Raw genomic sequence first — 27,638 nt, 5'->3', positions numbered from 1 at the left:
CTGATCTCTGGCTGTGGCCCCCAGATGCTACGGTGGGAACGTGGCTGTAACAACGACAATATCCCCCATGGCCCCGCACGCAGAGCCCACGGCTGGTTACAGCGTTAGGCACAGGGGCCGGATTTTCCGCCTGTAGAAAGAAGCACGATCCCATTGGCTGGGACTCGGGGGACCCCAGCTCCCTCTGCCCAGTTCGGGACACCTGGCAAGACGGCGCCGATTTCCGGGAGTGGGGCAGCACCCGCCAGCGCTCTGCCGCGCAAAGGTTGAAAATCGCCTTGCGCGGACAGAGCCGCCACGAAAAGACTCTGCACGGTCACATGTCTGGGTAGTTTAGAAACCTGCCCCTGTCTGGCCACCCGCCCCGGAGTCCATTGGTTGGGGAACTCCTCCTAAACCGGGTGGTTCACTGGGGTTACTCCTGCGCAGGGCGCTGCCTCTGTATTTACCGGCGCCTCCGCAGGTATCGGCGCTGGCAGCTCCCATTGGCCTGGAAGGCCCATCCGCGGCCAATCGGAGCTGTGCTCCCGAGCCTGCGGAGCCAGAGTTAAACACGGTGATGTGAGGGCCCACTGGCCCGCGGGCCGGTATTTGCCCCTCTGTCCTAAATGTGAACCGCCACCAGCCCTGCCAGCCACCGACCCCTGAGCTGTGACCCCTTGGGCCCACCCTCAGGATTGAAGAACACAACGCCAGCCCCCAAGGGTTGTAAAGGGGGGGAGGTCCTCAGGGGCTGCATTAGTCTGTAGGAGAACACGTGTTTTCTGGGCATAAACGCTGTTGTTTTGCTCACTGGCCCTCTCGGGGCTATGAAGGACCATTCTGCCTGTGCGCCCTCCAGACGGTACCGCTGCTCGGGAGCGCCACGCTGGGACCTTGCCGGCAGAGATTTGGGGGGACCGAGTCTTGGATTTGTGTCTGTGCCCTGGCTTCGCTCCCAGCTCCACTGGCGAGTTGCCCAGCTCCGGAGAGATTTAAGCCCCCCCCCCCCCCCCCGTGGCTGCGGCTCCCCCTCCTTCCCCTGCTGGAGGCGGGGAGAGACAGGCGGCAGCTGCCAGACTGCCCAGACGCAGAGCGATTTGCCTGGCTCCGCGGCTGGGAGGCCGGAGGGCGCTGTCCCCCGGGGACCGGTCTGACCCAGCGCCCGTGCGCCCAGCGAAGCCCGTCGGCCGCCATGCTGCTCTTCCCGGCTCTTTCCCTCATTGCCTGGGCCCGCTTGCCGGGTGAGGGGGCCGAGGCTGCCCCTTGCGTGGGGCGGGGGCTTGGGCCGGTCTCTCGGGGTCTGGCGGCAGCCCGGGACCCAGGCTCCCGCGTTTGACCCCCCCGGGACTCTGGGCGGAGTTTGGGTCTCCCCAGGGCCGGGGGCCTTGCCCCTTCCTCTGCGGTGCGGGGCCCGGCGGGAGCGCGGTTCTGGGGGGGTCTAACCCTGCGTCTCTCCCCTCTCGCCCAGGCAGCGCCGCCGCGGTCACTTTGACCCAGCCGGGGTCCGCCCAGGCTCAGCTGGGAAGCTCCGTCGCCCTGGAGTGCGCGGTGTCCGGGTACAATGTCAATGACCGGCACATGCAGTGGTACCGCCTGCCCCCGGGGGAGACGCAGGCCCTGCTGGCGTCCTACAGAACCGGTTACAAAACCTACATCGCGGAGGGGCTCAAGGGGCGGGTCACCCCCTCCACCAGCGGCTCCGCGGGCCGGCTGACGCTGAGCGGACTCACAGCTGCAGACACGGCCAAGTACTTCTGTGCCACGAACGAGGCACAGTGATCGCCGCGTAACTGCCTCCAACACAATATCCCTCCTGCGGTAGCACCGGGCCAGATCGCCAGGGGGCGCCCGGGCTCTTTATAGGGAGCGAACAGGTGCGCGGCCGCGCGGGGCGCTAGGCGCGAAGCAGGCAGAGGTTCGCGGCTCGTCCCCCAGCCGAGCTCTGCCGGACTCGCCAGGGGCTGCGCCCTTCCCGATGGTGCCGTGGCTGCGGTGCGCGCTCCTGCTAGCGGCCTGGCCAGGTGGGGACACCTCTGGAAAAGCAGCGAGCCTTGTGTCTGCCTTCGCCCACTCGGTCTGCCCGTGCCACTCTCCCTTGGTGCGTCCGCAGCCACCAAGACATCGCCCATTCCTTGCGCACTGTTCCGCGTTTCTGTCTCCCTCCAGACCCCGCTGCGCTTTCTCCCAGCCGCGGTCCCTCTGCCGTTTTCTCTCCGCCCACCCGCGTTTCTCCCCCCCTCCCCCGCTGCCCCCAATCTCCACCCGGGCTTTTCCTCCGCCGCAGTAACTCTCCGCTTGTCCCGCGTATTCCTGGTGCGTATTGTGAGCTCCTTTGTTCACGTCTGTGAGAGCCCCCGGGTACCGACAAGGCCCATTAAGCTCCTTCATTGTGGGTTCCTCCGCAGGCGCCCGGTCCCAGTTGCAGCTGGCGGAGTCCGGGGGGGCCGTGACGAAGGAAGGCGAGTCCCTGCGGCTGACCTGCACAGGCTCCGGGGGCTCCTTCGGCAGCTACGACATGTTCTGGTACCGGCAGCGGCCCGGGACGGCACCGGAGTTTGTCTCGCGTATTTACACTAGCGGGGGTGGCATAAAGTACGCGACCTGGGCCCAAGGGCGATTCACCATCTCCAGGGACAACGCCCGCAGCGAGGTGTCCCTGGCCATGAGCAACCTGCGCCGGGCGGACTCCGGCCGCTACCTCTGCGTGGCGAGAGACGCACCGTGTGGGGAGCCCGGTGCGAGCTCCGACAAAAACCTCCCGGCTCGGAGCTCCAGGCTCCTTCGCAGCCCGGCAGAGCCCCGGGGAGGTTTAGGGGGCGGGGAGGAGACCGGGGGATGCGCCGGACAGCGAGTCACTGCAGAGCGCGCCGGAGGGACGTGACACCCAGGGGATACTGGCGGGAGGGGGCAGGAAACGCCCAACCTCCCCCCTTCCAGTGTATGGCCGGTAAGTGCAATGTAACCGGGAAACAAAACAGCGCTGGGAACTCATTCTGAAGAGGAGTGGTGCAGGAATGACGTCACTTCCCGCCTGGGTTGCTGCTCGCTCAGGCCTGCGGCTCATTCACCTCAGGTGCCAAAGGAGGGCGCCCGACAGCTGCGTGTTCTCCTCCTTTCCTGTGGTTCGTCGGTGAGGAGGAGGGGGACGGGCTCTTTTTGAGTGCGCGCCTACCATAGGATCTACGGGACGGCTCTATAAGCGGATTCCCCGCAGACAGGGGAGCCGCCGGCAGATTTCGGGCTGCCCCCAGGTGCGAGGCATGGGCCCCCGGCTCCTCGCTGCGCTGCTGGCCCTGGCCCCCTGTGAGTGCCTGGGCAGGGGTATAGGGAGAGGTGGGAAGGGGAGTTGTTCGCTGGTTCATTTCTCTGTTCGTTGCTTTGTTCCCAGGTGTCCTGGCCCAGGTGCAGCTGGCGGCGTCCGGCCCGGGCGCGGGGCGGGTCTCGGGGCCGGTCACCCTCAGCTGCGCCGTCTCCGGGGTCTCCATCACCGAGCAGTACAACTACTGGTACTGGGTCCGGCAGCGCCCGGGAGCGGGGCTGGAGTCCCTGGGATGGATCCACCCGTATGACAACGGGTACACTAGCTACGCCCCGGCGTTCCGGGGCCGAGTCACCATCTCCGCAGACACAGCCGGGAACCGGGTCTCGCTGCAGCTCCGCTCGCTGAGCGTTGGGGACGCCGCCACCTATTACTGCGCCCGCAGAGACACAGTGACACCGGGACAGGCGGGGCTGGGGCAAGAACTGAGCCTCTTCCCGTGACACGTGGGGCCTGCCCGGTGTTCCGGGGCGCGGGGCGGAGCGGGAGTGGGCGGGTTTGCTGTGGAATTGAGCAGCCATTGGAGAGAAAACCAAACCCGCATAAACCGAGGAACGAGAAGCAGCCTCAGCACAAGAACCCCAACAAGACAGAAAAACGCCCAAAGTGCCTCCAACGGGGATCGATCCGCAACGGGCTACACGGAGAAATGGAAAAAACCTTCAATGGCCAACACGCAACTCAGATCCCAGCGCACCGCGAGCAGGGAACGCACCGCCCGGCGCGCACCGCCGCCTAACACCGCGACGGCGCGCACAGGGGCTGGGGAAGGTTTCTTGCTCTTCCCCTGGGGGGCTCGCGCTGCGTGTTTCAACCGGCAGATGAACAACACGCAACGCACCGGCGTTGTGATCGGCTGCCTATGGACGGACCAGCCTGCCCCCCGCTGGTTCCCCTCTGCCCCTGGCTGCTCTCTGGGCCACCCGGTGCAGCTCTGCCTCCCCCCTGCCCGCCACCCACATGCTCCTCTCAGCCAGCTAGACACTGAGCCGCCAGGGGTGGGAAGAGCAACTCTGCCTTCTGCAGCTCCCAGCTGGCCCTAGAAGCCTGGCCCCAGCAGAAGCTGGAGAGGGGGGGGGGGGAGCACCGGGGCAGGCTTGGGGAGCTCCCATAGGGCCTCATACATTGTCAGGACGCCCCTGTCTGTGGCACCGCCCGTGTTTACACCCTGGGTGCTGGTGCAGCTCTCTGGGGCTAGAGGTGGGCGCACCGAGGCAGACACAAGCACAGGAGGTGAAAAACACTGAGCTAATCAAAGAGTTTCCTGTGAGCCTCCCCCCCATTGGCTGAGCCTCCCCCCCGTTGGCTGAGCTTCCTCCCATTGGCTGAGCCGCCCCCCCCCCCCACCTTTGGCTGAGCCTCCCCCCCATTGGCTGAGCCTCCCCCCCATTGGCTGAGCCTCCCCCCCCCCATTGGCTGAGCTTCCTCCCATTGGCTGAGCCTCCCCCCCAACCTTTGGCTGAGCTTCTCCCCATTGGCTGAGCTTCTCCCCATTGGCTGAGTGTCCTAGGCCCTGCAACCACTTGGATTTCCTGTCCGGAAGCTCCTGGCATTTGTCTCCACTCCCAGGCGGAGGTGGCTCCCTGGCGTTGCTCTGGGGCGGTGGCAATGGGGGGATCTGTGCTCCTGCTCCTCTCCCTGGCTGCCCCAGTGCTGTGTGAGTGCTTTGCAGAGGATGCCGGGGGTGAGGAGGGGGGAGCCAGCCTGGCAGGACCGGTCTGTTCATTGTGCACCTCTCCTCCGTTTCTCCAGGTGACCTCCCCCCATTCCAGCTGGTGGAGTTTGGCCCAGCGACAGCGCAGCCCTCGGAGACGCTGCAAGTGAATTGTGCTGTGTATGGTGTCTACATCACGGCTCCAGGAACCTACTGGTATTGGCTCAAGCACAGTCCCCAGAAAGGGCTGGAGTGCTTGGGATGGATCGACTATCAGGGCAATGCACGCTATGCCCCATCATTTCAGAGCCGAATCGCAATCACCAGGGACGTGTCCAAGAACCAGTTTTATTTCCAGCTGAGGTCCCTGACAAGAGCCGACAGTGCCCGCTACCTCTGTGCCAGGCTACAGGGGCACCGTGATGAGGAGCAAAGCAGGAGTGAGGCAAGAAGGCATCTCCGGGAGGCACGAGGTGTTGCCCGGTGTCCCAGGGTGAGAAAGTAGGGTTGGAGAGACCACGAAGGAAACCACAAGGGAAGGTCACGCCCTTGAATCTAAGAACGTTTCAAAACTGGTATTTTATTCATCTGAGATTGGACCAGTCAATAGGTGGACAGTGGGCCAAACCTGGACTGACAAATGCTTTAGAAGGGACCATTTTTCTTATTTACTTATGTGATGTAGTGGGGGGTCCGGTCCATTCTCTGGCCACTAGGGCTCTGGGTGACCCCTACTGGCCTTTGTCTGTAAGCACTGCCTGGTGGGGGGCTCACCCTGAGGGCCCTCCTGTGTAGAGCATGGCCCAACTGGTTCTCACCAGAGAGGGAAGGAGTTTAACAAAGGAAGGGGGTGGTTTGGGGAAGAGGGAGAGTCTTGGCTGGGAAACATGAGGAGAAGAGACTAAGCTGAGTCCTGGGGATTCGGGGCCTGTGGACCCCACCCCAAGGGGTCTGAGCCTGCCTGGCCCTTCACTTCGATGCTCACGTAGAACTCAGGCTGTGAGGTACCTTGCAGAAGCAATAAACCCCCGATATTCTACCGGCTGGTGGAGTCTCATCTTGCGGCAGACAGGGTGCAGGATCGGGGGGGGAGGGGCCCCAACATACCACCACAACTTACTAGAAGATTTACCCAGCATTGCCCGGGTCCCTACTCAAATGAGTTTTGTTTTTCTTCATTTAAAGCAATGTTTGGAGGGGAGCAGGGAATGCGGGGTTCAGGGTGCAGGCTGCTCCAGAGAGAGAGGACAACCCCAACCCCCTCTCACCGCAGGAGCTCGGGGCCGGGTGAGAAGCATCTCTCCATGGCTGCTGCAGATCCAGGGAGCACAGCTGAGGGTGGGGTGCACGTCCCCTGGTTGAGGGACAGACACACAGACAGACACACAAGCAGGTGTGTGTGTGTGTGTGTGTGTGTGTGTGTATAGATAGATAGATTCTGAACTACATAGTAGCTATAGATAGTAGATGCTGTCCCTCCACTACCGCCCCCTGCTGGCCCAGTGCGGTTATAGCTGTCCCAAGTCCCCATCGCTGGTCCCTCGCTGCCCCCCTGTGGTCATTCTCCAGTGGAACTCCCTCATCCCAGATCCCTCCCTTTCCATCTTGTGAGAAACTGTCGAATTCCAGGCACGTCCCTTTGTCCTGGCTCAGCCAACCCCTGACCTTGCAGTAAGTTATGAGAAGAGCTGCCTACCCAGTGCGGTGGTCCTAGCTCTTACCTTTTAGGTGTTCTAGAACAAACGGACTCAGGGAGGGATGGACAGACAGACAGATGCACATTTCTAAAATAGATAGTAAGATCATCGTCTGTTATTATTATTATTATTTTCCCTGGAGTCTGGACCTTGACTAGACCTTGGCCAAGAAATTTTGGCTCTTGACAGAAAACAATGGACTGTCCTCTCTTTGATCCAAAATCAACCAACCACAAATGGCACAAGCCCTATTCCTGCTGACTCCTTTCAGAGCCCCCTTTGGTCTCCTGTAACCCATAAAGGGGGCAGGTGCAGATAAATCTACCCCTGAGATTCCCCACACACACTCTGAAACAGGATCACTGTGTCTCTCTTTCCTTCTCACATGCAGATGCACCCCGCCCCCGTTCTCGCCTGCCACACACACAAACCACGGTACATGAGCGCCTCCTGCCGAGTTTTTCCTCTGCAACACACTGAACAGAGCGGATGTTACAACGACTGATGTGCACAACTGAAACATCGCAGTGGTTAATCGACGGACGCTTTCCCTGCTGAGTCGGAGGAACCGAAAGCCTTGTGGTTTGTGGGAAGGGCTCTACCCAAACCACCAACTCGGCGTGGGAAAATGCGCTCTAGGCAAGTCACAGGTGTGTGGCCAGCCCAGACAAACATCAACTGCCCTGGGAAGGCTGGGAGTAACGGGGGGTGGGGAGGAATGCAGTTAGAGGCCACAAAATCCACAGAGCTTTCTCTTGTCACTGGAAGAGATTTAAAGGCAGTTAGGAGGGAGGGAGAGTGAGAGCTGTCAATTCTCAGTTTTGTCTCCTCAATTTATGAAAAAGTCAAAACAGAAATAAATCCACATTGTGGAAATAAAAACGGGGAGAATCTACTTATCTATCTATTCCCCCACACCCCGTCTATCTATCTATCTATCTATCTATCTATCTATCTATCTATCTATCTATCTATCTATCTATCTATCTATCTATCTATCTATCCCCACACACCCCTCTATCTATCTATCTATCCCCACACACCCCTCTATCTATCTATCTAACTATCTATCTATCTATCCCCACACACCCCCTCTATCTATCTATCTATCTATCTATCTATCTATCTATCTATCCCCACACACCCCTCTATCTATCTATCTATCTATCCCCACACACCCCTCTATCTATCTATCTATCTATCTATCTATCCCCACACACCCCCTCTATCTATCTATCTATCTATCCCCACACACCCCTCTATCTATCTATCTATCTATCTATCTATGTAGAGCTAGGGCCACCTAATTTGGGATGCAGCTTCCTCTTCTCCTTTCTTAAAGCCAGGTCGGAGTTTGGTTGTGCCAAGACAACTGGAAGCTCTGGGAAAAGGCCAGTTTTCCATAACATGTCAAGGGTGGGGAGCGGGTGGGGTAAGAGAACACATCCTGGCCCCCGCCTCATGTGCCCACATGTCCTCAAAGCCCTGCCCTGGAGGACCCAGGTAATGCCAGGCAAGTCCGCTGGCAATTTGACAATGTCGTATTAACATGCACAATGGTAACAGCATCAGAGCAGAACAATAGCAAGAGAGTAACCAGACCTGTAGCCGTGGGAATACACCGAATGGTACCATTGACCAGAGCCATAGGGATGTAATAAGCCAAGCAATGAAATGATTTTAACAATAGCAACAAAAATCATTCATAACGTACCATCCTAGCAAACCAGCCCCCTAAACATCAGCCACCCGGTCACCCACCTTCTCCCTCAGGAAACCAACTAAGTAACTAAACAACTAACCCAGCGAGCCAACAAACAATCAAAATGAAGAAAGAACAAATGGAGCCACCCAAATATGTCACCCAGCCCCAGACCCGGGGGCAATCAGACACCGCGCAGCAAATCGCGCAAGCCATAAAACTGTGAAATGAATAAGGCACCTGTGAGACGCCAGGGAAGAGTCCCTGTGAAGTTGGCAGCGCAGGTCCAAGGCCCCGGGCTGACTGAGCGCGTACAGATCCACAGCTGGAAACCCGGCCCCTGCCCCTGCGTGTTGGGATCACAGTCTCCCAGGGTGGGCAGAGACTTCAACAGGCGTCGAATCCAACCCCCTTGCTCAACCAGGACCCATCCCAGCTGGGGCTTGGCCATGCCAGGACTTTGTGGTGCCAGTGACCAATGATCGCAGAATCTGGCTTGGTTGGGTGATAAGAGCCCCTGGTGGGTCACGGCCGCTGTATTTCCCTGCACCGCTGCAGGTCCGGGCCATCGCAGCTCCCATTGGCCAAGAACGGCGACCTGCGGCCAATGGGAGCCGCCAATGGGAGGGGGCCCACCGGGGGTAAACTTGGCAGACCGGATCCAGCCCATGGGCCTGGATTTGCCCTCCACTGGCCCTCGCATGTAACCGTGCGAATAAACACACCAATGAGCAACCGAATGAAAACCCAACTGATTGATCAACCAAATACTCAAACGCTGTGCAAGGAGGCGCTGACCTCCATACGGTGTTCTGAGATCCACTCAGGAGAAAGGATTCCTAATAGAGACGGTGTTCCTAGAAAATAGGATTTATTACCATTATTATGATTAGGCACTAACAGCCGCACTTTTCATTTTCAAAGTGTAAAGAGAGTTGCCGGGTCACATTAAATTCCTAGAAACCATAACGAAGGAGGGAAGATTCAGAAAGTTGGGTTTGTTTAGTCTGAAGAGGAGAAGACTAAGGGGGGACATGAAAACTATTGAAAGTACCGAAAAGGTTGTGACATGGAGAAGGACAATAAATACTCTCCTTCACCTCTGGGATAGAACAAGGAGCAATGGGCTTAAATTGCAGCAAGGGAGGTTGAGGTTGGGCATTAGGAAAAACTTCCTGCCTGTCAGGCTGGTGAAACACTGGAATAAGTTGCCTAGAGAGGTTGTGGAATCTCCATCTCTGGAGCTATTGAAGAGCAGGTTGGACAGACAGTTGTAATGGATGCGCTAGACCATGTTTGGTCCTGCCATGAGGGCAGGGGACTGGACTGGTTGCCCTCTCAAGGTCCCTTCTGGTTCTCGTGTTCTCCAATTCTTTCTGATGCGCTACAAGAATGCCGGTAGAAGTTGGTTTTATGGCACTGAATGCCTATGGCAACTCTGAAAATTTGAGTCTCAAACTAAGATTTTGAAAGGATCTTAAAATAGTTCAGTGCTGTCTGGGGACTTCCCCTTCCTAAGGTGCCTATCTGAAACGAGAGGACATTTATAATTTCAGAAACAAAAATCCCCAGCACATTAAAGGGAAGATTTCCCAAATAGCTGAAGAAAGTTCTGGACAAACTTTTCTTTGGAAGTCAATGTAATGTGGGTGTCTAGCTCCCCAGCCTCCTTTGAGAATCCCAGCCAAGTTCTCTATAGGTGCCCCTTAAAATAACTAAGGAAATGTAGGGTCAGTTCCCAACCTATGCTAATTGGCAGAGAGCCACTGACCGGAAAGGGGTGACATTGATTTACACCAGCTGGGGAGTTAGGCGCTTTCCCAGAGGGGATGATGGAGCCACTATTTTCAGTCGATAAGCTCAGTGTTTTGGCAGGGCGGGGGAATGGGGGACCTGCCGTGTGAGCGTGAGAACCGGTGTCGTGTGCAGAGAGCGCGAAGGCAGAGAGGTTTTTGTAGGACTGTTTATCACTGTGTATACTACAGTACCACAATGGTTGAGGGTGACTGAGTTGCTGTACAGAAACCAGCCCCTGCGCTTTCTGAAGGGTGTGTGCCGTACTCGTAGCTGCTCAGGAGGAAGGAGGTTAGAAAGTCATGAAAGGGCAGCTGCTTTCAGTCTCAGCCGCAGAACGCGAGGCCTTCCTGCCCCGTTTCTCCCACATGTTACAGGCAGGGTGTCGGTGTCGGTGAAGCAGTGCCAGGTGGGAAGCAAGCCTCCAGGAGGGACCTGACTGGCCCCCCTGTGATGAGCCTCATTTCATGCCTTCATACAGCAGTCACCCCCCAAGCGGAGTGGCAGCCGCCACCGCCAACCCCACAGTAAAACCAAACCGAACGCCCCCCCCATCCCAACCAACACACAACCCCCGAATACACCCCGGAAACAACAAAGCAGAACCTGAAACACAAACCAGAAAGCAGCAGTGAGCAGAGGACTATTGAACAGACAGATATAAAAAACCCGCAGCGCTGACCCTTCCAACTTCCCCAGGGCCAAACCAACCAGCCATGGTGCAAGCAAACGTGCCTGTCACAGGGCAGACTCACCACCATGGCGCCTCCAGCCGGCAGTCCTGGGAATTAGCTCGGTGACTCCCTGGACACCTCCCTCTAGCTGGCGTCTCTCCGTGTTTCTCTTTGATCATGGCGTCCTCTTCAGGACACGGCCCTCTGCCAGAGCCTGCTCCAGTGTCTGAGCCCCCCTGGTGTTTATCCTGCTCGCACTCCAGGGTCCTCACGTCCCCAGGGCACCCTGTTCTCCCAGGAAACACCCAGATCCCCTGGACCCACCTTGCCTCAGTGACCCACTGCCAGCCTTCATCTAGCTCAGTGATTACCAACTTTTTCGGCATCGTGCCCCCTTTTTGATTTTTGAGAAACCCTCTCACACATCCCTAAAAAAATGGCCGCAAAACGTGTTGAGAAAAAAAAGAGATTGCCCCTTTAAGAGCAGAGCAGGCATTGCCCTTTTAACATGGCCATTTTGAAGTCTGCCCATTTCAAAATGTCTGTGCCGTATTTTCTGACTTTTGTTGCCAGACTGGCCGGGCTCTTTCTGGGGGGGGGGGGGGGGGATTGACCGGGAGGCTGGGTTGCCTCACATGCCCCTGGAATTTCTTCACCCCCCCCCCGGGAGGCACACCCCCAGGTTGGGAACCCATGATGTCTAGCCCCTGCCGCAGGGCCAAACCACAATCTGGCAAGGCCACTCCTCGCTGGCAAAGGGATGTGGCCCTGCTGCCTCCCTGCAGCCCTTGTGCCCTGAGGCCATGCATAAGGCTCAGCAGCTGGGGGGTTGCTTGGCCAGAGCCTCCCAGCCCTGCCTGCCTTCCCCAGCCCTGCCCTACCTCCAGGAAGCCTCCTGCTTCCCTGGCAGCCCGGTCCCTCCTGCTCTGTCCAGGGCAGCCGGCCGTTCCCCCTCCCTCCGGGAGCCCCTCTTTCCACAGCCCCCAGCTGGGCCCTCCTTAGCCAGAACTGCCTCCGCTGGGGCTTTGCTCCCAGCCCTCCCTCGGGGCTGGGGGTTCTGCCTTCGAAGGGCCAGAGCAGGGCAAACACCTTGTCATAGTGCCCCTCGGGAAAGCAGTCAGTCCTGCACCCCCACCTCCATTCCCTACCATGGACTGGGCTCCCCGAAGACTCCATCCCCCATGATGCAGCAGAGCAGGGACTCCCATGATGCAATCAGCCCTCCTCAGCTGAGAGGGAGCAATAGAGCATCATGGGAGATGTAGTCCAACGTGGTTGTGACGTAGTGGGGGTACTTGCTGGGCTGTGGTGACCCCTGCTGTCTGGAGCAAGACCCAGCAGGGAAAACCTCGCTAGGCAGAGGTAAGGCCAAACTTGTCGAACCAGTGGCCAGACACCCCCCATGGAGAGGAACAAAGGAAGGTGGAATGCTGCCCAGGCTTGGGGGGCAGGGCTGGAGGAGGCTGGTTTAGTTCCTCGCTGGAAGGCAGGGTATAAGGAGCTGGGGAGGGGGCTGGGACTCCCCTATCTAAAAGGGGGGGCACTGAGGCCTCTTAGCCCCAGTTCCTGTAACCAGATTACATCTGTGCTGCGCTGTGCTGGAGGAGCAATAAACCACCCTCAATTCCACTGGCTGGTGCAGTCTGTTTGTGCCATTTCGGGGTGCAGGAGACGGGGAACCCTCAACGCGCCGTCACAGCGGTAGCCCAGGGCTTAAAGAAGAATGGGACCGTGAGGCAGCCAAACTACAGCTCCCCTGAGGCTCCTCATCTGAAATGCTGTGTGATTTTTTTTTTTTAGTGGGGAAAACCCAAAGCTGATTTCCAAGCCGTCCGCACTCTACCAGCTCCGTCTGAGTTCAGCTGCCTGAAAGTTATGGCTGAGGCTTTCAGAAGTGGTGAAGTCCCCTGGGGGTCTCCATCCCCCTGGGCTACACTTTCCAGCAGCGCTGGACTCGTTGCGGCCTTTACGTCCCATTTTCAAAGGTCATTTGGGGACGAAGGAGCCAGTGAGGCCCTGGCTCCCAGGGGTCAGGCTTCCAAAGGGACAGAGGCAGGGGGACGCTGCATCCGGGTGCCTGATTGTGACGAGGGCTCTGATCCTGATGAGCCATTTGGGGCAATTACCTGAGGGCTCTACGGGTCCGGCTAACCCAGTTGTGACCCCAGGGTGACTCGGAGCTTTTGAAAATCTCCCCAGGCACCTAAAGACAGCTTTTAATATCGGGCCCTAAATCCCCAACTCCCTTGTCGTCCTAAGTGAATTAGCCTACCTAGCACCTTTTACACATTGCACTGTCTGCTAACGGTACCTAAATACCTTTGCTCATCTGTCTCCAAATCCCCTAGGTAGCTTTGAAAATGTCACCCCCCAGGTCTCCCTCCTTCAGGCTCCTTTGAAAATACCGGTCTTGTTTGCGAGCTTGGGGCTTCACCCGTGTTTGAAATTCTTGGCCTGGCTTCACAGGAGCTGAAGCTGTGGTGAGCCTCCGCTCCCATTTTCTTGGAACAGTCTCGAAAGGAATCACGTGGCCGCACGCACCCTCCGAACTCTGCACCGTGAGAAAGGGAGAGGGAGTTTTTGTCATGGCGTGTAGCACTGTGTTGGGGGGATATACGAGCCACGGTGATACAAATGCCATAGGGCACTGTACAAAAACCTGCGGGTGCAAAAGAAGCCATTTTTTCAGGGGAAAAGCCTGGGCACCTGAGATTTCAGAGGAAGCAGTGAAAGGATTGTTTATTCCTTTCCTCCCTGTCTCCGGGGAACCCCCAAGAAACGTTGGAGCAGCAGCCTGCGAGCTGGAAAGACAGGCCAGGTCTGAGGCCCCTGCTGGAATCAAGTCTTTGAATCGTCCAACCACGGACGGATTTCTTCCACTCTCTGGCGGAGCTAGGCCACCGCAGGGACTGGCCTGCTTTGGGAACGGGTCTTGTAAGGACAAAGTGCAGGTTTAGTCCTGACTTTGCCTGTCTGCGGGGCTCCTGTGGAGACGTATTCTTCAGCCGGCTGCAAACACTGTGCAGATAAACTCATCTTCGGAGCAGGGACGACGCTGACAGTGGAGCCAGGTAAGCACCAAGCCTTGTCTGGTTCAAATGGCACTAGAAGTGGGGGGAGGTTGCCAGGGGGGTCCACAGGGAAATTATTTGCCTCTCTGGGATTTCTTGCCCGCTGAGGCTCCCGGTTCGAGCAGCCCCTCGCTCCGCTACACCTAATGGTCCAGCCGCCCCAGGGGTGGGGTTCAGCATCGCTCCCTTGGAGCCCAAGGGCCGGCTCCTTTGTGGTGTAAGCGGGATGTTGCTTTACGGGGGTCAGTCCCGAGCTGGTGCCTAGCTGCAAACCTGCAGGAGCGGCCGTGGTCTAGCTTGTATCTATCGGCGTCGCGCTGCTGTGGTCCGCGGTGTTTCACCGAGCTCCGGTAGCTCCGGATCTGGCCCTCTGACCCAGATTTGGTGGGGAAAAGGGCCCCAGTGCCACTAAGCACCCCTGGATTTGCGCCGTTTGGCATCCATTCCCAGCGCGGGTCCCAGGCCTCAGGGCCGGGGCTGGCGAGAGGTTTTGTGACGGCTGCCTGACTCTGTGGACTACGAGAAACTGATTTTCGGCAGCGGCACCCAAGTGACGGTGGAGCCAAGTAAGTAATTTCCCGCAAAGAGAAGCAGGCGCGAGTTCCGAGGGCCTGAAATTTCGGCTTCAGCGTCTCAGGCTGAAGTTCTCCAAACAGCCTAAACCATTGGGGTGCCCGGGGGCCTTCGGAGGGAGCGGGAGCTGGAGGGCCCTGTCACCGGACGATGGGGAAGGTGGGGCCGGGACGTGTCGCTTTGGGTAGAAAAAGGATGAGGCTGTTCAGAGAGGGTTGAAATAGGGGGTGGATTGATGGAACTCGTCTCTACTTGGTCCTGGGATCTCGTCGCCTGGAAGTTGGGTGAGAATTGAAGGAATTTGGGTAGGAGGTGGCTGTTGGTTTGCAAAGTGGGGCTGTAACTCAAGGGAGCAGTGCTGGGGGGGCTTGGGGATCAGTTCACGAAATTGCAGACTCCCCCGGACACGGACAAGAACGCGTAAGTTTTTGTAGGGCCGGGTTGAAGTGTGTTTATACCCTGCCCTTGATCTTCGGGGCAGGCACCGAGCTGCGAGTCGAAGCAGGTAAGTGTTTCCCGAGTGGGTGCTTTGTGCAAGGGAGCGGCGGGAGGTTCCGATGGCGAACGCTCAAAGACCCACCTCTGACCAGAACTGACAGCCGAGCCGCCCTCGGGAGAGCTGAGGTCCAGTGTCAGGCGGCCCCAGGCTCAGACGGCCAAGGCCTTATGTGCCCTCTTCCCTTTGAAATCCTGGGGACGCTTACGGACCCTCAGTCCCATAGGGCTCATAGAGGGATTCAGGTCCTGCTTTTCAACCGTAGTTAGGTGACTGGCTAATTGCGTCCTTAAAACCCCAACTCCCAGCCACTGGGCTGTGTTGCCTGGCTCTCTGCCACGCTGAGAAACCCAGAACTGGTTGAACTTCTCTAGCCCGGCTCCCTCGGCACCTGGCCGGTGCTGAGCCAGAGAATTGGGCAGACCAGAGAGGTCAATATTGTCTAGCAGCATGGCCAGGACTTTCACTGCTCGCTGTGCTGGGAGGAGACATTGGGGGTCAATTAGAGCAAAATAACCCACTGAACACAGAGCCAGGCCTGGCGGCTGTCGACAAACTTCATGGGACTGCGGGAAACTTGGCCGCGCCCATGCTAAGTGGACGCCTGCCGGCTAAAATCCTGCCGGACCAGGGAGGTGGCTGGGCCAGAGAGTGGCGGACTGGAGAGGTTCAAAGGGGACCCAATATTTGTTTCCTGTGTTGATCCCTGTAACCGGCCCCAAGCACCCCTGAGCTGTCTCCTCGTTACGGTCAGTAGCTTGAGCTCCACGGGCCTGCGGCTACAAACATGTTTTCTAACCCGTTCATTGTTTGCCTGCGTCTGCTCTGCCCCCCCTTACCCATGGAGCCAGGTCCGTCTTGCAGTTCAGCCCGCCCCAATTGCCTGCTCCCCCTTGTTGTGCCCCCACAGCTGGCAGGAGCCCCTTGGCTCTCTGCCACGGCGAGGCTGATTTACGCCACCCCAGAATCTGCCCCAAGTCGGTTGCCCCAGCCGCGCGGCCGGCCCACACTCGGCACTTTGAAGTGCCGGAGATCAGACGGGGCGCACAAGGTGTGCGTGGTCTGATAAGAAAGCGGCGCAGCGCCAGGGGCCCACAGCAAAGCCATGTTCATGCCCCCAGAGAAGGACCCAACCCCGGGGGTAGCTAGACAAGCCGTTTTTGTAGGGCCGGGTGCAGCCGTGCTGCCAGAGCTCTGCTCTTTGGCCGCGGGACCCAGCTCACGGTGGAACCAAGTAAGTGTCGGCAGCGTTCCCGCCTCGCATGGCGCAGGGCTAAGCGGTCCAGAGACCGGTGGCCGAGCAGAGGCTCCCGACCTCGTGCAAAGGGGCGGCTTTGAAACGTGCCGCCGCACAGCACTGTGCTCCAACTTTCCGTGGCTAGTGGGAACTCAGGGGGGACGCCGATCAGGCCTCAGCTGGAGCATTGAGTCGCGTTCCGGGCGCCACGTTTCAGGGAAGATGTGCAGGAATTGGACAGGGTCCAGAGAAAACCAAGGGGGGGAAAGAAAGGTCTAAAAAACATGAGCTAGGAGCGACGGCTGGAAGAGCTGGGCTTGTTGAGTTTGGAAAGGAGAAGACTGAGGGGGACACGAGAGCAGTTTTCAGGTGTCTAAAAGGGTGTCACGAGGAGGGAGAAAACTTGTTCATCTTGGCCTCTGAGGATAGAACAAGAAGCAAGGGGCTTAAACTGCAGCAAGGGAGGTTTAGGTTGGACATTGGAAAAAACTTCCTACCTGTCAGGGGGGTTAAACACTGGAATAAGTTGCTGGGGGGGGGGGGGTTGTGGAGTCTCCATCCCTGGGGATATTACAGAGCAGGCTGGACAGACGCCTGTCAGGGATGGGCTAGATGGTGCTGGGTCCTGCCGTGAGGGCAGAGGACCGGACTCCATGTCTCACGGTCCCTGCCAGTCCCAGTGGTCTGTGATTCTTTGATCTGTTATGCAGCCATGTAAATAAGGATGCAGGAGCGTTAGGGTGAGGAACCGACAGTTTGGCCCATGTGTTCATGCTGGGGCTTTCGAAAGGAGCCTAGGGGAGTTAGGGGCATGAGTCCCACTGATTTCAGCCTGCAGCTCTTAGAAAACCCCCCTGTTCAATGGAACCCTGACCCCAGTTGCTGTGGGGCGAGCTTGGGGTCTCTCAGCTGGCAGGGATGTTCCGTGGGGTTCACATTTCCAAAGCCAGCTAGCGGTAAATGGCCCTTGATATCGGTGGGAATTCGGTGCCCGCGGCTCTCCGCACATCCGCGAGGCAGCGCAGAGCAAACGCTAACTCCTCTCCGCGCGCTCCGGGCTGGAGACAGAGGGTCGGGATTTGGGGTGAGAGTTTCGCACTGTGCTGAGCACGGCCACGCTCACCTTCGGGAGAGGAACCAAACTCACCGTCCAGCCAGGTGAGCGCGGGGGGGAGGTTGGAAAAAGCTTTTCACAGCCTGATAGCAAAGTCTGCGCTTTTGCAAGGTGCCCAAGGGACTTAGACACCCAGATCGCAGTGAATTTCGGGGGGACGCTGGTGCCTAAATCCTTTGGGTTCCATTGAAAATTCCAGCTTTGGGGGCAAATGTCCATTAATCCCTTACGCGCCAGAAGTCCCCACTGATGTTAACAGGATCGCCCGGGGCCACAGCGAGGAAAGTTCCCCAACTTGGCCTCTGACACCCCAGAACAGAGTCCCGCAGATCTGAGCGCCCTTTCGAAGCTGGTTTTTTGAAGAGCCTTTGCTCACCGTGGGCAAAGTGCTGTCTACTTAATATTTGGGAAAGGCACGAGGCTGGCCGTGGAACCGCGTAAGTAGCGCGGCTCCGCTGTAGGTTGCACCCGCCCCGCACCCCGCAGCGTTACTCTCGCCTGTTCCTTCCAACGGCAGGGAAAGAAAAGGGCAGGTTCGTCATTGGCTGTTCTGGGGCTCCAGCGGGGAGCCAAAGAGCCTGTTTATGGAAAAACCGGATTTCTTTCCCTCTGTGAATTTCAGTTTTTCCTTGCCCCGGAGAAGCGCGCTCCTCGGGCTGCACAAAAGGCTGAAACATCAGGCAGCCAAAAAAAATTGACCCACTTTTATTAAAGTAAACGTCCCCCTAAAGTCCATGATGTCCAAAAAGTGCCCCTGCTTTGACCGCGCTCACATTCCTGCCTGTCGGGGGGTTAAGCCCTGGAATAAGTTGCCTGGGGGGGGTGTAGACTCTCCATCGCTGGGGATATTGAAGAGCAGGATGGACAGACGCCTGCCAGGGATGCTCCGGACCGTGCTTCTCAACCTTCTTTCATAAAGTATCTCTCTAAAAAAAAGTGGCCGCAACAGTTTTTAGACAGAGAAATGGTTTTTTCTACCATTGCAACACATTTGTTTAAACCAGGGGTTCCCAAACGGGGGGGCGTGTCGGGGGGGCATGAAGAAATTCCAGGGGTGGTGTGAAGCGACCCAGAGCCCCCCCCCCCCAAGTTTTGCTGCTATTTTTGTTTTGTTCCCGTCAGTTCCTTTTTTCTTTTGCTCAACAAGTTTTGCTGCTATGGGGGGGGGGGGGGGGGGGACTGAGGGTTTCTCAAAAATCCAAAGGGGGGTGTGATGCCGCAAAGCTGGGGAACCGCCGGTTTAAACAACTGAATCGTAGCTGGGCGGGCGGTGAATGTTTGGGTGGAACAAGTACCAAAGGAATCAAGCGCTGTGAAACAAAGCAAAAATCCCCCCCCCCCCCACTTCTCCGGAGCCCCGAGGGGTGCTGGTACCCTGGCTGAGAGACACTGCTCCAGAGGGTGCCGGTACCCTGGCTGAGAGACACTGCTCCAGAGGGTGCTGGTACCCTGGCTGAGAGACACTGCTCCAGAGGGTGCCGGTACCCTGGCTGAGAGACACTGCTCCAGAGGGTGCCGGTACCCTGGCTGAGAGACACTGCTCCAGAGCGTGCTGGTACCCTGGCTGAGAGACACTGCTCCAGAGGGTGCTGGTACCCTGGCTGAGAGACACTGCTCCAGAGGGTGCTGGTACCCTGGCTGAGAGACACTGCTCCAGAGGGTGCTGGTACCCTGGCTGAGAGACACTGCTCCAGAGGGTGCTGGCACCCTGGCTGAGAGACACTGCTCCAGAGGGTGCTGGTACCCTGGCTGAGAGACACTGCTCCAGAGGGTGCTGGTACCCTGGCTGAGAGACACTGCTCCAGAGGGTGCTGGCACCCTGGCTGAGAGACACTGCTCCAGAGGGTGCTGGTACCCTGGCTGAGAGACACTGCTCCAGAGGGTGCTGGTACCCTGGCTGAGAGACACTGCTCCAGAGGGTGCTGGTACCCTGGCTGAGAGACACTGCTCCAGAGGGTGCTGGTACCCTGGCTGAGAGACACTGCTCCAGAGGGTGCTGGTACCCTGGCTGAGAGACACTGCTCCAGAGGGTGCTGGCACCCTGGCTGAGAGACACTGCTCCAGAGGGTGCTGGTACCCTGGCTGAGAGACACTGCTCCAGAGGGTGCTGGTACCCTGGCTGAGAGACACTGCTCCAGAGGGTGCTGGTACCCTGGCTGAGAGACACTGCTCCAGAGCGTGCTGGTACCCTGGCTGAGAGACACTGCTCCAGAGGGTGCTGGTACCCTGGCTGAGACACTGCTCCAGAGGGTGCTGGTACCCTGGCTGAGAGACACTGCTCCAGAGGGTGCTGGTACCCTGGCTGAGAGACACTGCTCCAGAGGGTGCTGGTACCCTGGCTGAGAGACACTGCTCCAGAGGGTGCTGGTACCCTGGCTGAGACACTGCTCCAGAGGGTGCTGGTACCCTGGCTGAGAGACACTGCTCCAGAGGGTGCTGGTACCCTGGCTGAGAGACACTGCTCCAGAGGGTGCTGGTACCCTGGCTGAGAGACACTGCTCCAGAGGGTGCTGGTACCCTGGCTGAGAGACACTGCTCCAGAGGGTGCTGGGTCCTGTGAGGGCAGGGGCTGGACTGGGTGTCTCTCCAGCTCCCTTCCCTTCCCGGCTGTTGTGATTTTTCAGGGCCCGTTTAGCGGTTTTACAGCGGGAGGCCGGTTGACATTTTGCCTTTCGTGCGCGGCGCTTTGCAGCCCGTTGGCCGATGTCGGTGCTAACAGGGCTGGTATCAAACGGGGGACGGGGCCGCTTTGGAACCAAAGTCCCGTTTCTCTTGGTTCGAGAGGCCGCGAATCGCTCCAGGCAGGGCGAGCGAGGCTCAGGCGCAGGGGACGGGGGATTTCAGACAAACTCCCGGTCCCTGGCCCCGGAGAGGCGGCCGCGTGTGTCTGAGCGCGGAAGACACAAAGCGCCCGGTGCAGCGCGGTAGAGACGAACGGGAGTTTCTTAGGGACCAGTCAGCGCCTGCTCAGCTCCCTCAGTCCGGGAAGTGCCACGTGTCTCCCCCGGGATGCGAGTGGCGAGGAGGCGCTGGGGTTAGAGGCCCCCGTGGCTTTGGGAAGTCGCGCGCCGCCTTCGGGGCCCCCCAGGATGTAACCGCTAGGCTGTATTGTCCCTGGCGCGGGATTCCCCGAGTACTCGGCGGTGCTGAGTTGGGCCAGGTTCCGGGGGGGGTCGCTGGGGCAAAGGGCGCAGAACAGGGGGTGCCCACGGCCCGGTCCCCTGGCGCGTCCCCCCCGCACGGGGCTTCCCCTGAAGTGGCTGATAGAGGCCCCTGGAGTTTTGCGCCAGGCGCTGCCGCACTGTGCCTGGGAGACCAGAGCTCTGACTTTCGGCACCGGCACCCAGCTGTCCGTGGAGCCCAGTAAGTACCGTTCCCGTGCCTCGGCCCGGCTCCCCGGCGGCAGGGTCCCGGCGGGGCCAGCCGTCCAGCCGCCTGACCCGCTGCCTCCAGGCCGAGGGGAGGGGGCTGCTGAGCCGCACTGCCCCCCCTCCCCCAGGCGTGACACCCCTCAAGTGAGCGGTGTTTGCATCGGGGCTGGCTGGACGCGGCGCTTCGAGCTAAGGGGCAGGGGGGCAGCCCGTGTCCTAGGAGGGGCCAGAGGGGCCCGGCCTTCAAACGCCCCACGGCGCGTCCCGGGGGGTCTGGGGGCCCCCAAGGGCTGTGGAGCGGGGCGGGAGGGCGGAGGAATCCCAGCACCCTAGGACTGGAAGGGGCCGCCAGCCCGCAGGGCTCTTGGCAGAGCTGCCCAGGCGACTCCGCGCTGCTCCGAGATGGGTCCCCCCTCGCGGGAGGGGCGCTCGGGGCAGGCCCGGCCGTTCCTGCAGGCCGAGGAGCCAAAGGCGGCAGCGTGGGGCCCCCCAGAGCCCTGACTTCCCGTCTTACAGTCGCAGCGACGGTTTCATGCCACATCAAATAGCCCTGGGCTGCGAGCGTCCCTGCACCGGGGAGCAGCAGGGCGAGCGGGGGCCCAGGCTGGGCCTTTGAGGACACGAAGCAACGAGGCTCCTGTGTGAACCCCAGTTTTAGCCTCCCCCTCCATTCCCCCGCCCCCCCCCCCACTCCAGCTGGGGAGAGTCGAACTCAGGATCCAGGCCTTTAAAAATAGTCGGGGAGCCGTCAGAGACCCCTGATCCCTTTGATCCCACGATAAGCAGCGATGCCTTGTTTCAAATGACAGCAAATGAAATTAATGGGGAGCAGGTTTAAAACTAATAAGCAAAAGTTCTTCACACACAGCGTGTAGTCAACCTGTGGAACTCCTTGCCAGAGGAGGCTGTGAAGGCTAGGACTAGAACAGAGTTTAAAGAGAAGCTGGATAAATTCATGGAGGTTAGGTCCATAAAAGGCTATTAGCCAGGGGATAAAATGGTGTCCTTGGCCTCTGTTTGTCAGAGGCCGGAGAGGGATGGCAGGAGACAAATCGCTTGATCATTGTCTTCGGTCCACCCTCTCTGGGGCACCTGGTGCTGGCCACTGCCGGCAGACAGGATACTGGGCTGGATGGACCTTTGGTCTGACCCAGTACAGCCATTCTTATGTTCTTATGTTTCCAGAAAACCAAGCCACTTCCCCTCCATCTGTCTTTGTCGTGAAATCGAGGGCGCCCAAGAATGACAAGGTGGCGGCCGCGTGTCTGGCCAAAGGTTTCTACCCCAAGGAAGTCACCATCAACATGAACCCAGGCACAGAGGTGGTATACAACTCCAAGGAAGGAGTTCTCTCCCCCGACGGGAAGTACAGCGCGGTCCAGGTGGTCAAAGTGGGACCCGAGGAAGCGGTGAAGTGCACTGTTATACATGCCAGTCAAAACTTTTCTGCGGAAGACAGTCCATCAGCGCCCGCAGGTAGGGGCATGGTCCAAAGGTGAATTATACCCTTGCCTTCCAGAGACACCTCGTTTCATGGTGAGTCCTGCCCTAAATTCAAAGGACCACCGGCCCTACCAAGACATACTCAATAGAGTCCGGGGTGGGAGGTTGGGGCCAGATTTTCAAACGTGTTTACGTGCCCAAAGGGACAGAGAGCTGCTCAGAAGTATTTTCCAAAGCATTCACGCAGCTCCTTTCCATGCCGATGAGAGTCTCGATTTGTAATGGTTCTTAGATTCCCACTGGGGTTTTAAAAGCAATGGGTGTTAGGCACTGAGACGCTCCGGAAAAGTCCAATTAGGTGCCTAAACTCCTTTAAGAAAATCTCACTCCTGTGACATTTTAAACAGCATCTAATCACCTAATACCCATCAGTCACATAGTCCCCTTTGTCAATCAACCCCAGATGGGAAATACTTCAAACCCAACGTTTCTGGAGTGAAAAATGACCTTTCGAGAACCTGAAAAAAACCCCATTTCATGCACCATGATGGGATGAGATTTTAATTAAGGCATTTGCAGAAAATGGTCCGGACAATATTAGCGACACGGGGATTGGAATTCGCGGGAATGAAGAGTTGTAGAGCAACAAGGGACTTTTGAGAACTTTTTGGATTCCTTTTCTGATTTGAAAAGATTTCATGATAAAGTTTCAAAAAAGAAACCCGGCTCGGTTTTGAACCCTTAGCCAGGAAACTAACTTCAAAATTTGCCTTTTTCTTAGTGAAACTTGCTTTATATTGTTTCAGCCAGAATTAGCTGAAAATATTTCTCTGATGTTTTAGATTTTTACCGCCTTCTCGTGGATTTGGATGTTGAATTCTTATTTAAACTCCAACTCCATGAAGTTTCTTATAGAAACCAGTGAGACTGGGAGTAGGAGTTTAATGGGAAAAGCACTTTGTTTCATCAAGCTAATTAGGGGTTTTCAACCAGTTTATTTCAAACCCTTTTCTGGGTGAAAAAATAGAAACTTTTTGAGGTATGGATTTTTACAAAACTTGACTTATTTTGCAAATATCTTTGATTTTTAGTAAAAAAACCCAAAATTGTCCCCCTAAAAGTGTTCTGTTCTGAGCTATTTCTATCGGAAAAAAGATCAGGTTTTAGCTAAACTTTTGGGACAGAATTGTTTGTTTTCTGGTTGCTGAACACCAATGCAGATGGGTTGTTTTTAAATGTCTGTTTTTCTGCCGGGGCGGGGGAGGGTCAAATACTTTTGTGACCAGGTCAAAAGTGAATTTCAACCCAATCTTCAGACATTTCCATTCACTCGCTGCTGGGTGGGAGGTTCGCTGTATGGAGCCCCCGTTTCAGCGTTGTTTGAATTGAGATATATTTCCATGTTTCTATCTTCTGAAAGCACCAACCCACCTGCCAGCCGCCAGCCCTGGATTTTGTGAATCTTCCACTTCCAGTTCCACCGCTGAAGGTTAGTTGCCCAAACTAGAAAGGGATCAGAACCGGGAGCCAGGAGAGGACCGGTCCCTGGGATGGGGGTTCCCTGCAGAGATTGGGAAATGGGGTTTCTCAGCTGCTAAATAGATTGGAACGTCTGGGTCTAGAACACGGGGTGGGGGAGGCTCCGTCCGCCGAGCCTCGGCTTTCTGGCCTCCATTCAGCTCCCAGGCCCCTGCAGGCCGCTTTCCCGGGGGGCTACACAACCCTTGGATCGCAGAGGGCAGTGATGGGCCATCTGCGTGTGACAGGCCTTCTGGCTGGGCTGGTGTGTGTGTGTGTGTGTCTGTGTGTGCGTGTGCACGCAGGGGTGTGTGTGTGTGTTTGTGCAGCGTTGTGTGGGAGGAGTATTTGTGTGTACGTGTGCAGGGTGTGTGTGTTTGTGCAGGGGTGTGTCTGTGTGTGTGCAGAGTGTGAGGGTGTTTGTGTGTGCGTGTGTGCGCATGAGGGGGTGTGTGCATGTGGCGGTGTGTGTGCAGGTTTTTTGTGTGTGTGTGTATTTGTGTGTGCGTGTGCAGGAGTGGGGGGTGTTTGTGTGTGCGTGTGCAGGGGTGTGTATGTGTGTGCGCAAGGGATTGGTGGGTGTTTGTATGTGTGTGTGCAGGGGTCTGTGTGGGTGTTTGGTCAAGGATGTGTGCGTATTTGTGTGTGTGTGTAGTATGTGTGTGTGCGGGAGTGTAAGTGTATGTGTGTGTGCAGGGTTGTGTGTGTGGAAGTAAGTGTGTGTGTGCGTGCATGCGTGCAAGGTGTGTGGGGGTGTATAGGGGTGTGTGTTTGTGTTTGTGCAGAGGTGTGTGTGTGCAGGGTGTGTGGGGGTGTTTGTGTGCGCGTGTGCGTGCAGGGTGTGTGGGGGTGTTTGTGTGCACGTGTGTGTGTGCAGGGTGTGTGGGGGTGTTTGTGTGCAGGGTGTGTGCAGGGTGTGTGGGGTGTGTGTTCTGCCCCAGACTGTAAATTCAGTGCACGCATTTTTGAAGTTATAAAACAAAACCTGCCTATTTCTAGAGCCTGAAATGTCTTCGGGTCCAAACACCAGAGAAACTCTGGAGACTAAAACCTGTTTTGCGCAGAAAAGCCACCTAGCAGCTCTGGCCTCGTCTCCAGCGATGAGTCTGCCGGGTCTCAGCTCACCCGCGGGCGAGAGCCGGGGGGGTTAGGGTTTCTCTTTCCTTGTTAGCGATACCAATGAACCCCATGCAGGAATGTGGCCTTGTGTGTCTGTGCGCAGTGTCTCTGTCGTCAGGCCTCTCCCGCCCTGCGGCCTAGTGTTTCTCTTTCCTTGTTTGTAACTGGCCTGTGCATGTTGCTTCATCTCCCTCTTGTCCGTCCGTCGGTCCCTCCATCCGTCCGTCCATCCATCCCTCCGTCCCTCCATCCCTCCGTCCGTCCGTCCGTCCCTCCATCCCTCCGTCCGTCCATCCCTCCATCCATCCGTCCGTCTGTCCGTCCATCCCTCCATCCATCCCTCCATCCCTCCGTCCGTCCATCCCTCCATCCCTCCGTCCCTCCATCCCTCTGTCCGTCCGTCCGTCCGTCCATCCCTCCATCCATCCCTCCATCCCTCCGTCCGTCCATCCCTCCATCCCTCCGTCCCTCCATCCCTCTGTCCGTCCGTCCGTCCGTCCATCCCTCCATCCATCCCTCCATCCCTCCGTCCGTCCATCCCTCCATCCCTCCGTCCCTCCATCCCTCCGTCCCTCCATCCCTCCGTCCATCCCTCCATCCGTCTTTCTTTCTTTCTTTCTTTCTTTCTTTCTTTCTTTCCCCGATATAATTTTGCGGGAGCCCCCCCCTTCCGCGGATACAACCCCCCGGATCCAAGCCCCCCCTCTCTCCCCGCAGAGCCAGACCTGGAGAAGGTGAACATGCTGTCGCTAACGGTGCTGGGCCTGCGGGTGCTGATGGCCAAGAGCATCGCCTTCAACGTGCTCATGACGGCCAAGCTGTTCATCTGAGGTAGCCCCCCCTCCCCGCGCTGACACGGCGCCCACTCTGCGCTGGGGGGAGGGGGCGGGATTGCCAAGGGGTTTTATGGGAGTTTGGGGAAATAAAACCCCATTGAAAACCAGTGGGATCCAGCTGGGGGCGCCCCTTGAAACCAGCGGGCGACCTGGCTCTGTTCTTTCAAAGCGCGGAGCTTTCTGACGCTGGTTTTGTTCCTGGCCTGACACACCTGGGTCCCGACCAGCCGCAGCCGCCCCCCCCCCCGCCCATGTGTGGAGGGAGACTCCTAGCCGCCCCGCTGGCAGCAGGCGTTTCCCCTGGCGGTGCACAGCCACACGGGCCTCCGTGCAGCGAACAACATTTATTCCACACACCGATGGAAAAAAATCCGGGGGAACCTTGGCCACCAGCAAGAGGGACCCCAGAGCGCTGGGCCTCGTGCGGCCTGCGACGGGGCTAACCACAGGCCTGTTGTGTTCCTAGGTTGTGGCGCCTGACCCAGCTGAAGAAAGGCGCCAGGGACCAGTGGCGGTGACACCCTTGGGGGCAGATTCCCTGGGGGTATCAATCCAGCTGCCCATTTAGTGCCCGCTCGGGATCTGTCCCAGAACCCCCCCCCCCCCCCCCAACTTTAAATGATTCATTTTTCTGTTCACTTTGGCTTTCCTTGCTGGTTAGCGCTGTCTCTTCCCGGCAGGACGAGCGCACTCGCTGCTTTCCTCCACAGGCCTCTGTGCCACAGGGGTATCGAGAAGGAAGTTTCCCTCCCAGTGTCACACTGAGGCTTCTAAATCCCTTAGGCAGATTTGCAAAACCTTAGTTGGCTCCCCCCCATAGCACTGCGGAGTGACTGCTTAGCACATCTATCTGCAGCGGAAGCGTTTGATCATCTGAGTGGAGAAGATTGGGACCAGGCCTGGGGCGGGGATCAAGCGGTACCTGGCCTGGGGCGGGGATCAAGCGGTACCACGCCCTTGACTTCAACAGGGCGGGCGGGGGTCCACCAGGAGCGGCTGTCGTGGCGGATTTTTCTCACGTTACTTGTAAGAGCGTTGTCATTCCCCCCGGGGAGCTGGGCACATGTGGGCCCAGGGGCTGTAGCTTTCTGTGCCTATCACTGCAATAATAAAGGAGATTCTGCAAAGGAAAAATGAGACTTGTGTTTAATGTTCTGTCTCCTGAGACCTAGTTACGGGGAGTGACTGCCGATCACCACGGCTATGTCTACGCTGCAGGCTCTTGTGCAGGTATGGTTGGTCTTGCACAAAAACGTGCCGGTCTAGACTGCACCTTCTTGCACAAGTGAATTTACAGTCTAGCGTTGGAAAACAGGGCTTCTTCGGGAAGAGTTATCCCTCACCCCACAAGGAATAACCCCTCTTGCGCAAGAGCTCTCCCACGAGAAGGCAGTGTAGACAGGCAACATGAATTTCTTGCGCTAGAAGCCCCTATGGCTACAATGGCCATCAGAGCTTTCTTGTGCAAGAGCGTCCTCACTGCCATGGACGCTGGTGTACAAAAGCACATGGCCGTGTAGAAGTGCTCTTGTGGAAGACCTTTTGCACTAGAACTCTTGTGCAAAACACTTCTTGAGTGTAGACTAGTCTAAGGGGCTTCTCCCCTAAGTCCAGCAAGCCCTGGGTTACAGCCGAGGCTGCCTGTGAATTGAGTCCCTCTGGCTGTGGACTTGTTGGGAGACAAAACCCCGCACAGAATTGTTCCCCCTTTCATCACCCAGGCCGGGTGGTTGGAAATTGCCTTTTGGAGGGAGCTGCACAAAGTCCCTTGAGGTCGTTGGTTGCTGCGTCCCTAGCGGCATGATGGGGAAAAAGTAACAGGCTACCACTTGGCTTTTCCCAAAGGGCCTCACAGAGCCCCACCCCCACCCCCTCTTCCATCTAACTCCCTTGGGCCTTTGCACATTCCAACCCCGATATTCCAGATGGTCTTTCATCCGACTGAATGAGACCCAGAAAAAACACACGAGCACGTGTGCATGGAGGGCGAGTAGCCCTGTGGCGCCTTAGGCTGCGTCTACACTACCAGTTTTCTTGG

The 27,638-nt window shown here is 57.7% G+C and overlaps 1 gene segment (V, D, J or C); it reads left to right on the top strand.

The window, feature by feature from the left end:
• Positions 1-2,279: 2,279 nt before the first annotated feature.
• Positions 2,280-26,965, top strand: LOC106731800 (T cell receptor delta constant-like). The segment is given in 7 exon segments: positions 2,280-3,285; positions 3,371-6,348; positions 7,044-7,302; positions 21,870-22,160; positions 23,548-23,616; positions 25,482-25,595; positions 26,067-26,965. Coding segments are annotated over 4 exon segments (495 nt in total).
• The last annotated feature ends 673 nt before the right edge of the window (positions 26,966-27,638 follow it).

The sequence above is a fragment of the Pelodiscus sinensis genome, chromosome 30, assembly GCF_049634645.1.
Source record: "Pelodiscus sinensis isolate JC-2024 chromosome 30, ASM4963464v1, whole genome shotgun sequence".
NCBI classification, from domain to species: domain Eukaryota; kingdom Metazoa; phylum Chordata; order Testudines; family Trionychidae; genus Pelodiscus; species Pelodiscus sinensis.
The sequence above is the reverse complement of the archived record's forward strand: the minus strand, read 5'-3'. Positions and strand labels throughout refer to the sequence as shown.